General features: G+C 37.4%; 1 protein-coding gene across 1 annotated transcript in view; it reads right to left on the bottom strand.

The window, feature by feature from the left end:
- Positions 1 to 2,038: 2,038 nt before the first annotated feature.
- hand2 (heart and neural crest derivatives expressed 2) overlaps positions 2,039 to 15,000 on the bottom strand; it is a 15,119-nt gene continuing 2,157 nt past the window's right edge. Inside the window, exon 2 of the mRNA XM_084074590.1 lies at positions 2,039 to 2,197. Coding sequence (XP_083930716.1) covers positions 2,090 to 2,197 — 108 coding nt within the window. The 3' untranslated portion in view covers positions 2,039 to 2,089. The remainder of the gene's footprint in view (positions 2,198 to 15,000) is intronic.

Genomic DNA, 15,000 nt, shown 5'->3' with positions numbered 1-15,000 from the left:
ACAACCCAAATACTCATATTTATGAATGAATTATTATTATCAATCATTCAGCCACCATGACGTCACATCAGTGGATTTTAGTGGGAGAAGAAGAACAGCTATTTTATTTTATGTATTTATTTTACAAAACATCAACAAACCACCAACAAAATAAAATACTGTACTTGGTATCCATGACAACACAATCACCACAACAATCAGCCGGATTTATGCTCCGTCGTACGGCGGTGTTGCGCGTCGAAAACCACGGGCTTGCACATGGTCCGGTTTCGACGCGCAACGCACGCCGTCATACGGCGAAGTATGAACCGGGGCTACTTTTTTTTTTTTTTTAAATATAAATGACACTAAAATGACAGTCAGTCGCCACTGGAGTGACATCTAAGACCTCATTTGGAAAATAGCCGATCTACAAGCTCAGAAGGCATTGCATCCACAGTTTCGTGGAAAGTAACTAAGTATATTTACTCAAGTAGCCTACTGCAATTACAAGTACAATTCTGAAGATTGTTTTACTTTACTGGAGTATTTACAACGTTCAATATTTATTCTTCTAGGCCTACACTACATCTCAGAGGCAAATATTGTCCGGGGACCCCCAGGGGTCCTTGAGGGAGTTCCAGGGGGTCCCCAGCTAAATGATATAGGCCTAGATTAGGCACCAAATGGACGCTTATGGGTCTGTAACTCTGAGAGTGTACAAATGAAACCAAATGGACCCGTTAGGGTCCATTTGGTTCCATTTGTACATTCTCAGAGTTAACATTGATTTTACAACATGAATTGGGGTCCCAGAGATAGAAATGCCATTAAATGGGGGTCCGTAGCCCTATGCATGTCAAACTGGAGGTCCTTAAAATGTATCTTTTCAAATGGGGGGTCCGCGGGCTAATAAGTGTCCATTTGGGGGTCCTTGACATGAACAAGGTTGAGAACCACTGATATAGGCTATTTGAAAATAGCAGATCTACAAATTTGAATATGTAAAACATGCCAGTATACTGTTTCCACCTCTATGCATCCATGATGCATTGTGAGCTTGTAGATCGGCTATTTTAGGCAGGAATATGGCATTTTTTTTGTAACGGTCCAAAACAAACAGACAGACACAACGATGGATATAAGATACATCAGAGAGTCTTTAGAAACTTAATTCTTCATCAATCATCAACAACAATAACAATAATAATAACAATAATAATATTAATAATTAGGTCTAAATCGTCTATGACATCAACAATAGTCCCTTACCACGTGTCCTCCCTTCATGGTGACAATGGCAGCGTACGTGTCCCCTTCAGTCCTCGTGCACAATGCGCGCGCGTGCGGGGCTCCCTCCACGCGCACGGAGGAGGCGGCATTGCACATAAATTATAATTCCTTTAAATAAAAACTTTGCTGCTGCAGCTGTGTGCCATGACGTCCTCTCACCACCGGGGGCGGCCTTCACATCGTGCGTGTGTGGGTGCGTGCGTGCGTGTGTGTGTGTGTGTGTGTGTGTGTGTGTGTGTGTGTGTGTGTGTGTGTGTGTGTGTGTGTGTGTGTGTGTGTGTGTGTGTGTGTGTGTGTGTGTGTGTGTGTGTGTGTGTGTGTGTGTGTGTGTGTGTGCGAGAGAGAGAGAGAGAGAGCGAGAGAGAGAGAGAGAGAGAGATAGAGAGAGAGAGACGGACAGACAATCAGACAGACAGACAGACAGACAGACAGACAGACAGACAGACAGAGAGAGAGAGAGAGCGAGAGAGAGACAGACAGACAGACACAGAGAGAGAGAGAGAGCGAGAGACAGACAGACAGACAGACAGACAGACAGACAGACAGACAGACAGACAGACAGACAGACAGACAGACAGGGCCAGAGAAACAGAGAGAGAGAGAGAGAGAGAGAGAGAGAGAGAGAGAGAGAGAGTGTCAGTGAAATGTCTTCTTCATGTAAATAAAGTGTGATTGACAGACAGACAGTGGGAGGAGGATAGACAGCAGGCTGTTGTCGTCGTGGTGGTGGTGGTAAAGGAACAGTCCGTGTGTGTTTGTGACACACACACACTCACACACGCACACACTGTAATGTTTGTGGGCAGACGTGCAGGGGTCATTGTTTGAGCTCCAGGGCCCAGACATGCTGCGGCCAGCCTGTCCGTCCTTTGGTCTTCTTGTTGTCCCCCCCGACCACTGGAGCTGTCGTCTTCAGCACCTCCACCTGGGGACAGAGACAGTGTTATGGGACATGACCGTGGAAAGTAACTAAGTACATTTACTTAAGTACTGTACTCAAGTACAATTTTGAGGTATTTGTACTTTAGTATTTCCAATTTCCAATGCTTTTACTTCTACTCCACTACATCTCAGAGGCAAATATTGTACTTTTACTCCACTACATTTACTTGAAAACTTAAGTTACTAGTTACTTTTCAGATATAAACTATGATATAATGAAACATACATTAACCACTTACTTTAAACCTATTTTATACCTAGGCTATTTGAAAATAGCCGATCTACAAGCTCACACCGCGTCGCATCGCGATGCGTTGTGAGCTTGTAGATCTGCTATTTTCAAATATTTAGTACTTTTACTTTTGGTACTTTAAGTACACAGAGTATTTTTATATTGCAGTATTGGTACTTTTACTTAAGCAAAGAATTTGAGTACTTTTTCCACCACTGGTAATATGTTGTTCCAGTGACCCCCCAGAAGCAAAGGTTTGAGTTACAAATGTTCGCTTTAAAAATATGTATATTCAAAGGTTTGCACAAATTTCCACGATTTTTGAATAGCCAAGGTATAAAATATGGATAAAGAGGTTAAAATGATTGTGACTTTTATGAACTCATTTTGCTGGGGACCCCCTGGTACAGGGGCCCCCCTGGGGGTCCCCGGGCCCCACTTTGAGAACCAAAGTAAAGCACTGTTTCTCCATGTCTGGTCCGAGGCCCACCAGGGGTTCAAAATGGACAGTTACGGTTACAGGGTCAACTCTGAGAGTGTACAAATATAACCATTTTTATCTTTGAGACCACAATCTATTCTCACTGTGAATGTTACTCTGACAGTGTAGAAATGGAACCAAATGGACCCATAAGGGTCCATTTGGTTCAATTTCAGAGAATCTACAATCTCACAACGCTTCATGATGCGATGTGAGCTTGTAGATCTGCTATTTTCAAGAGTTGTATACATTTGTAACTTGTGAAATTGGACATTCTGCATAATGGGTACTTTTACTTTTGGTACTTTAGTTTAAAGGAATAGTTCACCCAAAAAATGACTTATTTTCTATCAATTACACACCCCATAAAGCCTTGAATTCATGGAGTTTTTTTTGTTTTTGTCACATTCCTAAGCCAATAATTTGATGACCGATGTGTATTTCCGGTAGGAGACACAAAGAGTCTCCTTTGTGTCTCCTACCGGATACATTAGCCGGTAGGGGACAATAATCAAATTATTGGCTCAGGAATGTGACGAAAACAAAAAAAATGCCATGAATTCAATGCTTCATGGGGTGTGTAATTGATAAAAAATGAGTCATTTTTTGGGTGAACTACTCCTTTAAGTATATTCTAATGCCAATACGTTTACTCAAGTACATGAATAATGGACTTTATACTTTTAACAGAGTATTCGCACATGGTGGGAATGATGTGCTTATGTAAAACATCTGAGTATAGGCCTACTTTTCCCACCACTGGCAGTGAGTGACATTAATATTATGCCTATTGTTACTTTCCCCAAACAAGTAGTGAAAGTATTTACAATTGTCATAACAGTATAGCCTAATAATATTAGACTACAGTGATTTGTTTTTGACCGAGATTAATCTATTAAGCCCCATAGTAGGTCAGGCGCAAAAAGAACAGTGGTGGAAAAAGTACTCCCATATTTTACTTAAGTAAAAGTATCAATACTGCAATATTGAAATACTCTGTTACAACTAAAAGTCCGGTATTCAAAAATTGCTTGAGTAAATGTACAACAAGTATTGGTATCAAAATGTACTTAAAGTACCAAAAGTAAAAGTACTACCATGTTTGAAAATAACAGATCTAGTATAGCTCACAACGCGTGGTGATGCAAGAGCTTGTAGATCTGCTATTTTCAAATAGCCTAGGTATAAAACAGGGCTAAAGTGGTTAATGTATGTTTTATAATGTAATAATTTATATCTGCAAAGTAACTTTAACTCAAGTTTTCAAATAATTGTAGTGGAGTAAAAGCAAGTAACAATAATTGCTGAGATGTAATGGAGTAGAAGTAAAAGTACTGGGGGGAAAAAATACCAATAAATAATGAAACATTATTATTTATTTATTTTAAACTAACTAACTTCAAAAAACACCTGAATTGATATAGTTCAACAAACGATACAAAGCAAAGTCAGAACGGCGCCATGCTGAATGTTTTTAGCTAAACAATTAATACTTAAATATGTTGGTCATCATTATACTTGCATTATACATTTTGGAATCTTTGAATCGTATGTTATGTTATAGCAGTGATTTGATTGTTGATCAAATTCCTATATATTGACCTGTAAAAATATAGCCAACATCAGGCAATATGTCGGTGTATAGGCACGCAGAGGCCTACGGTCCCACAGGTTTCTGTGTTTGTTGGTCAAATACCTTTATTTACCTGTACAAAACAAACCTAAATATATCGTAGGCCTAATTTTAGAGAAACTGTCCTCCAAGCCAAAAAGCACTAAACCAACTCAATAGTATATCCATCCTAACCTATAGGCCTATCTATTACAATGGAGGCGCATAGGACTAAGGACCTTTTTAGCTTCTTGTTTGCAGTGGTCTTACCTTATAGCTTTATGCCCTCATGTTTTAAATGACTTGCTTCAGTTATAAATCTTTTTAGTGATGGTGATAATTATTTACGCAATTGCTTATTGTAGCACTTTGAGATTTTCAAAAATGTAAAGTGCATTATAAATACAATCCAATATTATTATTATTATTATTATTATTAGTGTTATTACTACTACAATGGAGGCTGTTAGAGCGACCTACAAGTGCGATTATAGCGCAATAAGCAGAATGATCATGAACTCTCACAGTATATTATCTTTACAATTCATTGTCTAATGTCTACACAAAAGAAACGACCCCTGATTGAGCACAATGATAATTCTGATGTGTATATTTATTGCATGGCACCCAAATAATGACTTTCTTTGGGCTGCCTATGTCCCGTTTGTCCCGTTTGTCACCATATATAATGACAGTACTTGGTGGCTGCAGTTCAGAACTGCCCCACGCCTATCACCAGAAATGCCGATTATATGATGTTTTTGCATGGTATTTCATATTAATAGTGTTTGTCATTAAATGTTTCGATGAATTGAATACACAGGACCCCAATGGAAACAAGCCATATAGTGCTTTCTTGGGTTTAATCTTTTTAGCATGTATACTTGTATTACACTGTAGGCTACTTTCTGTGCTTTTTCCCCCCAAACTGTTAATCAGTGTAAAGTAGCTAAATACATACTTAAGTAGGCTACTGCATTTACAATTTTGAGGTATTTGTACTTTACTTGACTATTTCCAATGTCCAATACTTTTACTTCTACTGCACTACATCTCAGAGGCAAATGTACTTTTACTACACTTATTTGAAAACTTTAGTTACTAGTTACTTTGCAGATATAAATGATTATATTATAAAACACACATTAACCACTTAAGCCCTATATTACATACGGTATTTAAAAAATAGCCGTCACATCGCCATGCCTTGTGAGCTTGTAGATCTGCTATTTTCAAACATGTTTGCACTTTTACTTTTGGTACTTTAAGTATATTTTGATGCCAAATTAATACTTTTGTACTTTTACTCAAGTAACATTTTGTATACACAGGCCTTTTATTTGTAACGGGGTATTTTATATTGTGGCATTACCACTTTTATTTAAGTAAGATATCGCCTATCGCCTATTTCTTCCACCACTGCTGTTAATAAAGTAATCAATCAATCAATCAATCAATCAGCTCTCACAGTCACACACATACGACACAACAAACTCATCGTTAAGCCCTTATAAGACAAACCGTAAAAGTCTATGTCACGTCAAAAGCTGATGGCTCTAATAAAACACGAGTGTTTTGCTTTGGCTATAATAGCGAGGACGATAAGCCTAATTTATACTCGTATATAGTGATCTTCAACCTTAACAACCAGAGTGGTAGCCTATAATAAATTAAACTAATAGTCTATAGTATTCCCCCCGCCCATTGCGGACAGAAAAGCTAGGATGATTTGTCAGATAAATGAAAGTGTGGGAAACCGTTATTTAGCTTATAATTTACAAGCGCTCCAGAATCCTCTCTAAGCCACTAAAACCAAGCTAAATGTTCTCGTTAATTATTATTATTTCTAAAAGATTTTCTGCAGATTTCCACAAAACATTCACACATTTGCATGAGCTGAAAGATAATAATACAAAATGATCAAAGAAATTCCCTGATATAGAAAACAAATCGGCGCGGGAAAACATCTGATGTCTTTGGGAACCAGCACTCCGAAGAGGATACCAAATGGAACCAAATGGACCCTGGCGGGTCCATTTGGTTCCATTTGGTATCCTCTTCGGAGATAATTTGGGTGGATGACCCTCAGCAGCTTAGCATAATGGTCCTAATGGGGAGGTCAGTGGAGAACTTAAAGCCCTTATTAAAGCAGCAACTCGTCTTTAGGCTAATAGTCACTGCAGGGAGGATTATATGCCATGTCCTTCTCAATAACACACATCTGATTGATATCTGAGATCATTATTAAGGATATATACCATGTCCTTCTCAATAACACACACTGATTGATAACTCAGATCATTGTTATAAGGAGATATACCATATATATATCAGTGGTTCTCAAACCTTTTCATGTCAAGGACCCCCAAAATGGTATGTATTTGGCCGCGGACCCCCACCTCAAATACGTTGTCCCAGGGACCCCCGGGAGCAAAGATTTGAGTTACAAATGTTCGCTTATAAGAAATGTATTCAAAGGTTTGCACAAATGTTCACGATTTTTCAAAAAATAGCAGATCTGCAAGCTCATAGCTTGCAGATCTGCTATTTTTGAACAGCCAAAGTATAAAAGGTTAACATTATTGTGATGCTATTAACACATTTCACTGGGGACCCCCTGGAACCCACCCCAAGGACCCCTGGCCTGGGGGTCCCCGGACCCCACTTTGAGAACAAATTATATATATATATATATATATATATATATATATATATATATATATATATATATATATATATATATATATATATATATATATATATATATATATGACCACCACGCACGCGGAATAGGTGTAGATACATACATAAATTCGCCAATAACGGTTATTGGCGAATAACGTGAGGTATAGACGCATGATATAAAATATGAAATGTATGTATGTATATATATATATATATATATATATATATATATATATATATACATATACATATATATATATATATATATATATATATATATATATATATATATATATATATATATATATATATATATATATATATATATAGAGAGAGAGAGAGAGAGAGAGAGAGAGAGAGAGAGAGAGAGAGAGAGAGAGAGAAGATAGATATGTATATATAGATATATAGATATAGATGTAGATATATATGTCACGCTCTTCACGTGATGTTTGCTTTGACATTAGTGAGTGATTCATTTATACATCACGTGTATAGACTAAACGGCTCCATGCCAGCCGTATTAGGCTATAAGGCCCTGCTGTACAATGTATCCATCACTGTGTTTAACCACTGCTAAGTACACAGGGTTTAAGTCTTCAACATATACTTAGTAAACTAATACTTAGTTGACCGCTGGGTCGGCTCTGTACTGGTCAGCTGTACTGGTCTCTCTCTCTCTCTCTCTCTCTCTCTCTCTCTCTCTCTCTCTCTCTCTCTCTCTCTCTCTCTCTCTCTCTCTCTCTCTCTCTCTCTCTCTCTCTACCCCAAACTCTTCACCAAAAATGGCATCGGCTATTTTCGCCGAATGTCAGCCCCGTTAAAACTGTTAAAAGTGTTCATGTTAATTCTGAGAGTGTACAAATTGAACCAAATGGACCCGTACGGGTCCATTTGGTTCCATTTGTACACTCTCAGAGTTAACATTATGCTTAAATTAATATTTCACAGGGGTTAATTTCTCTATAGATCAAGGGTCTTCAACGTTTTTCAGGTCACGGACCCCCTAGCTATAGAGAGAGATGAAGCTAGCCTCGCGTAGCCAGACTATATCGCTTTTTTTTTACTGGCAGATTCGTCTGGTCCCAGGCTAAGATGAAGCAGGGACCCCCTCAATATTCTAAAATTGTGTTGCAGATTAAACTCTCTTTTCTTCTTTTTTTTTAACTTGGTCTGTTCTTTTTTTCTCTACACCAAACCTCTTTAGCCTAAAACAGCGGATCTACAAGCTCACAACGCCTTGTGAGCTACTGAGCTTGTAGATCTGCTATTTTTGGCTAATGTAAAAAGAAATGTCACGCAAACATTTGGCAGCCCCCCTGTTGTAACTCTTAGGGCCCCCTGTTGAAGACCCCTGTATGAATTGCTGTTTGTTGTAGCCTATTTGATTGTGTTGAAAGTCTATCAGAAAGCCATTTTCGGAATATGGCTGTTTGAATGAATTGTGTATAAGCCTTGTGTCAACGAGCCATACGCTTATTGGTTTATTGTTACATTGTTATAACGAAAATGAAATGACGCAACCTGATCATTATACCGTCTAATGACAGATTTATTGATATTATGCATCTTCAAATAACCGAACAGGTATAACATTAAACCAAGACTTAGTCCTACTCGTACGTTAGTGTGTTGTGTTTGTGCTAAATTAAATGCTTAATTAACAATGAATGGATTGATGAATTCATTAACTAATTAGGCCTACTTGATTCATTGTTCAAATATTTTAAAGCACATATTAGACTGTCATATATTTAGTTTAGTCGTCCCTGTCAATTTGATAATAATCCCTTTATGTCACCCGTCAGCGGGCAAGTAGCCTGCGTGCGTGTTCACTGTAGCTATATAATTAACAAAAACATGTAAATAAAATAATAATAATAATAATAATAATAATAATACACAAATACAAAAACAGGTAAACCTATTATGCATATTTTCGGATTGAATTGCCTCATCAATGCGTATATGTTCTCAAAATTGTGTGTGTGGGTGTGTGTGTGTGTGTGTGTGTGTGTGTGTGTGTGTGTGTGTGTGTGTGTGTGTGTGTGTGTGTGTGTGTGTGTGTGTGTGTGTGTGTGTGTGTGTGTGTGTGTGTGTGTGTGTGTGTGTGTGTGTGTGTGCTTACTCCGTATTATCGTATAGGGCCATATATCAGATCTACAAGCTCACAACGCGAGCTTGTAGATCTGATACTTTCGGCGTGCCACGACAGAGTATACATGAGCTATTTCAGGCTCTAGGCTCCAAGGTCGTGACCCCGACACTGTGATTCCATTGAGAGAGAGAGCGAGTCAAGTGGCTCTCATGCTTTAAACACTGTTTATAGATCAGCGCTTCCCAAAAGAGAAATCACATGTTTGCCGGGGACACACAGACTAGTGAGAATAGCAGATCTACAAGCTCAACAAGGCCTTGCGAGATGTTTGTGTTTATTGATAGAAATTATGAGATCGTCTTCATTCTATTTAAGAAATACTTTAACGGGGAAAAAAATATATATTCACTCGCGACCCATACAAATGTATACGTGACCCAAAGATGGCTCCCGACCCACTGTTTGGGAGAGAATGCAGCATGACGGCGGTGCTAGCCGATGCATTGGTTTGTATGAAAACGTTTGGCATATGACAATAAAATAGCTATAGGCCTACATGATATGATGTGACATGATTATACATGATTACATTAAAGGCTATTACTTTAGAATTAGATCTATATTATATTATATCAATATATGACGTGATTTCCTATTCATATTGTATGGTCAATTATATGAATAAAATGATACTATGACACAATATGAATATTATATTACATTATTTTGATATGATTTTAATGTTATATAAGGCCTACGTTTTAACATTATATTACATTGTTTTAAATAATCAATTATATTCCATAATATTTTTCAGCGTTTGCGTATATCAAAACCTATAGCCTGTATATATTGACAATGAAATGCACTTTTTTCGTCACTCCAATTAATGGCGTTTGCGTTTGAACGCACGTACAATAGCGCACATTCATCCCTGCATGCGCACACAGAGAGGTTTATAGTGGAATATTACTTTCTATGGTGTAGTTAAATTATTACATTACGAGTTATATGACTGTCCGTTAAAGCTGTTAAAAGTGTTAATGTTAACTCTGAGAGTGTACAAATGGGACCAAATGGACCCGTACGGGGGTTTAAAACAAGTGCCGTGTCATATTGCAACATGCTAGAATAGTCAATCATACACTTGTATATCATAATAAGTCAACGTAAATTATAGTTTAATCAAACCACTTTTAAAGTTTGTTTTTAGCTGGGGACCCCCCTTGAAAGACCCCAAGTCCCCCTGGGAAGCTCCGAACCTCACTTTGAAAACAAGTGGGTCAAATCAGCGCAAAGTTAAAAACTGTAAAAATAAAAAATAAAAAATAAAGACTTCTTTTTTTTTTACACTACGTTCAAGATAACTTTCATAGAGCCAGACACCATCGACCATTCAGACTATAGAGCTATTATACATTTATTATTTCTCAATTATTGTATGTATTGTGATTTATTTGTATTTATGTTTCACTTTAAAGCAACTTTGACTCAGAAAAGCGCTATACATTGCAGGTATTTTTAATATTATTATTAATATTATACATTTATTATTTCTCAATTATTGTTTATATTGTGATTGGGCTAAATCTGCATGTCACCCCCCTATCACGTTTTTTTTTTTCAATTATTTTTTACTCGTACCATAAATACATTATAAATATGCCCATTTCATATGTTCCATATTTTTCATTTTCTCTGATTGCTTTGTGGACATATAGGTCTATTCATCTCTCAACATGTATATGGTACAGCCCAAGAAACCACTGATTCATGGAAAAGAAACATGGCGATTTTGTTTTTCTTCTCATAATTAGCAGCACAACTGCACTCATAATTCATAACATATCCTCACATGCTGGGCTGGCGATTATGTGTTATTGTCCACCGTTAATTGTATGCAATCGTATATATGGCGGGCCTAACATCAGTTTTATCATATATATATATTTTTTAATTATACATAATATTAATATCATTGGTATTGGACGTGTCATTGGTGTTGTATACATAAAATAACTCTGCATAACTCAACAGTTCAACACAGATCAGAATAGCGCTAAATATAGGGGCAAACCTGGAAAGATTACTAAATGTCTACCGTAAGGAATCTCAAATATGTATCTTTGTTTGTAGATGTTATTGTTTGATAAATATAGTCCAAATTCCGCCAATATATATATATTTTGTTTGTTTATTGTTTTTAACTTATTTTTTTTATATACCTCTTCTAAAAAGACCACACTAGTCCTACACAATAAAATACGAAAGTGTTCATGTAACTCTGAGAGTGTAGCCTACAAATGGAACCAAATGGACCCGTACGGGTCCATTTGGTTCCATCTGGCACACTCACAGAGTTACAAACGGCCTAAATTATAAGACAGAGTTTTTTGTTTTGTTTTTACTGTGTAATAGCTTATTGCAATGCAGCGGTAATTACGGCGTGAAGGGAGCTTTTATTTTGACATCACATATCATTACGGTGGTTGTTGTAAAGCAATAAAAGTCAACGGTCCATTATGATAATAATGCATGTCTGCTAAGTTATTATGTCTTCTGTTATTTATGCTCTCTCTCTCTCTCTCTCTCTCTCTCTCTCTCTCTCTCTCTCTCTCTCTCTCTCTCCCCCCCCCCCCTCTCTCTCTCTCTCTCTCTCTCTCTCTCTCTCTCTCTCCCCTCTCTCTCTCTCTCTCTGTCTCTCTCTCTCTCTCTCCACACAATTTAAGAGCTCGTCCTGTCAGATTGTCTCTCTCTTTATTTAAGCTTATCATCATACAGTAGCAATATTCATACTTCAATTTTATAGTTTTTGATTCGGATTATATCCTTATTTACTCTGAGCGATTATAATGTGCAAATATATTTCTCCTGCAATGCGTTTTTTCCCACTTATCTCCCATAGGTGCTGTGTGTGTGTGTGTGTGTGTGTGTGTGTGTGTGTGTGTGTGTGTGTGTGTGTGCGTGCGTGCGTGCGTGCGTGCGTGCGTGCGTGCGTGCGTGCGTGCGTGCGTGTGTGTGTGTGCGCGCACGTACGTGCGTGTGTATTCACAGAAACCGGCATAATAATCTCTATACTCTCTCCATAGACTCTCTCCAAGAACACGTATAATATATCTTCAGAACAAAAACAATAACATGTTGTCCTATATATGTAAATAGACTGGCCTATATCACTCTTTGCAGTTTGCATCTCTCTCTCACGCACGCACGCAGGGGCACACACACACACACACACACACACACACACACACACACACACACACACACACACACACACACACACACACACACACACACACACAGCACAGTTATAGGTCAGAAAACACGAGGCTTAAGCTGTAGCTCTCATACAGGCGCCTTACAAAATCCTGATCCTGTTAATGCAACTCTGAGAGTGTACAAATGGAAATCAAATGGACCCTGAAACGGGTCTATAACTCTGAGAGTGTACAAAATACAAATGGAGCCATAAGGGTCCATTTTGGTATGTGTACACCCTCAGAGTTACAAAATGCACCAATTGAATGTCCGGGAACGCATAAATTAGGCTATTTTATCGCGTGTGTATATGATAGACATGATATATTGCTAATGGTTAATGGCTTCTCCTTTCTACTGTTTGAACCCCCCCCCCCCCAATCCCTTCCACAGTAAACATCGCGGCCTTTTAGGCTACTGTAATTCTTTTTCTTCTTTAAAAAAAAAAAGTTTAACTACTCCCGCAAAACACGCACATAACTTAAAATATGAAATATCTCACACATATCTTTAAGACCTGTACTTCTCCTCATGTCGATCAGATGTATAGTCCTATAAGTGGAATCCTTATTTCCTCCTTATCCTTATTCTCATGAAGATATGAGTTACAAATGTTCGCTTAAAAAATGATATATATATATATATATATATATATATATATATATATATATATATATATATATATATATATATATATATATATATATATATATATATATATATATATACATCGTCCTGTTATAAACAGTTTGTTTTTTTAATCAACGTTTTGAATTTTGATTGACTGATTGAACACTTTATTAACAGTTTGCAAATAGTACAGTGGTACGATTATACGATGGTGCTAAAAGTATAACACAAAAAGCCTATAAGGGCTTGTTTCCATTGTGGCCCTGTCCTGTGTATTCAATTCACCGAGGTATAGCCTATACTGTTGTTTTTCTGCTAACAGGCTATAATTCTCCTCTCGGGTTTTTGGCTTCTAAAAATGTCTTTACGGCGCAGCTACGCTTCGGGTAGTAGTGGGTAGTGGTGTAAAGTAACTAATTACAGTACTCGAGTACTGTACTTAAGTACAATTTTAAGGTATTTTTTACTTTACTGGAGTATTTCCAATTTTTACCAATTTTCTATAATTTTACTTCTACTCGACTACAATTATTTGAAAACTTTAGTTATAGGTACTGTGTAGATTTTGATTATTATTACAAAACATGCATTAACCACTCTTCAGCCCTATATACAGTATTTATGGTTATTTGAAAATAGCCGATCTACAAGCTCACAAGGTGTTGGGATGCAACGCATTGTGAGCTTTTAGATCTGCTATTTTCAAAACATTTAGAAACCTTCAATTGAAATGGGGACATTCTGCATAATGAGTACTTTTAGCTTTTGGACTTCAAGTATATTTTGATGCCAATACTTTTGTACTTATATTCAAGTACATTTTGATTACAGAACTTTTACAGTGTTTCTACGTTGTGGTATTAATACCTTTACTTAAGTAAAAAAAAAAGTGAGTATACTTCTTCCATCAGTAGTGGAGCTGGCGACGGCGGCGAAAAAGCGTCGCTCGCCGATAACGACAGATTATTATGACAGATATAACAGATCTCCACACACAGCTTTAGGCCTTGTAGACAGAGCGGGGTCTGATGTGAAGTGGGTTCTGTCTGCCGACCTGACCTTTATTTGGACAAGAATGCTAGGAATTGATCTGGCGGAGATATAGAAGCTGTTTTCACTTAAAAGTTGTTTTCCCCAGCACAGTAAACTGCCCGTATAGTCCCTTTAAGTCATTGCTTCTCAAAATGGGGGTCCGGGGACCCAGGGAGTCCCCAGCTAAATGCATCACAATAATTTTAACCTTTTATACTTTGGCTATTCAAAAATAGCAGATATACAAGCTCATAGCGCGGCACCGAGTGCCGCGCTATGAGCTTGCAGATCTGCTATTTTTTCAAAAATCGTGAACATTTGTGCAAATCTTTGAATACATAAATATTTCTAAGCGAACATTTGTAACTCAAATCTTTGCTTCTGGCCTGGGGGTCCCTGGAACACAATATTTGAGATGGGGGTCCGCGGCCAAATACATATCATTGTGGGGGTCCTTGACATGAACAAGTTTGAGAACCACTGCTTTAAGTTATAAAGGTTTCATATATACCTTTCAGAGAAGGTATTTGGTTATATTTTTCAGAGTAGGCCTAGCAGTTATATATGTATAACTTATATTATGTTGTTATATTTGGTTATATTTGCATCCATTCACAATTACATTCTAGGATTTTACTGTAACATAGTCGGCCTTCCACATAAAACTCCCTCACATGAATATAAAACGCTACAACTTTTTTTATTTGTATTATATTCAAATGTAATTTTATTATGCGTTTCTTCTGCACTCTGTT

The sequence above is a fragment of the Gymnoscopelus microlampas genome (assembly GCF_963454915.1).
Source record: "Gymnoscopelus microlampas genome assembly, chromosome: 2".
Classification (NCBI taxonomy): Eukaryota; Metazoa; Chordata; class Actinopteri; order Myctophiformes; family Myctophidae; genus Gymnoscopelus; species Gymnoscopelus microlampas.
The sequence above is the reverse complement of the archived record's forward strand: the minus strand, read 5'-3'. Positions and strand labels throughout refer to the sequence as shown.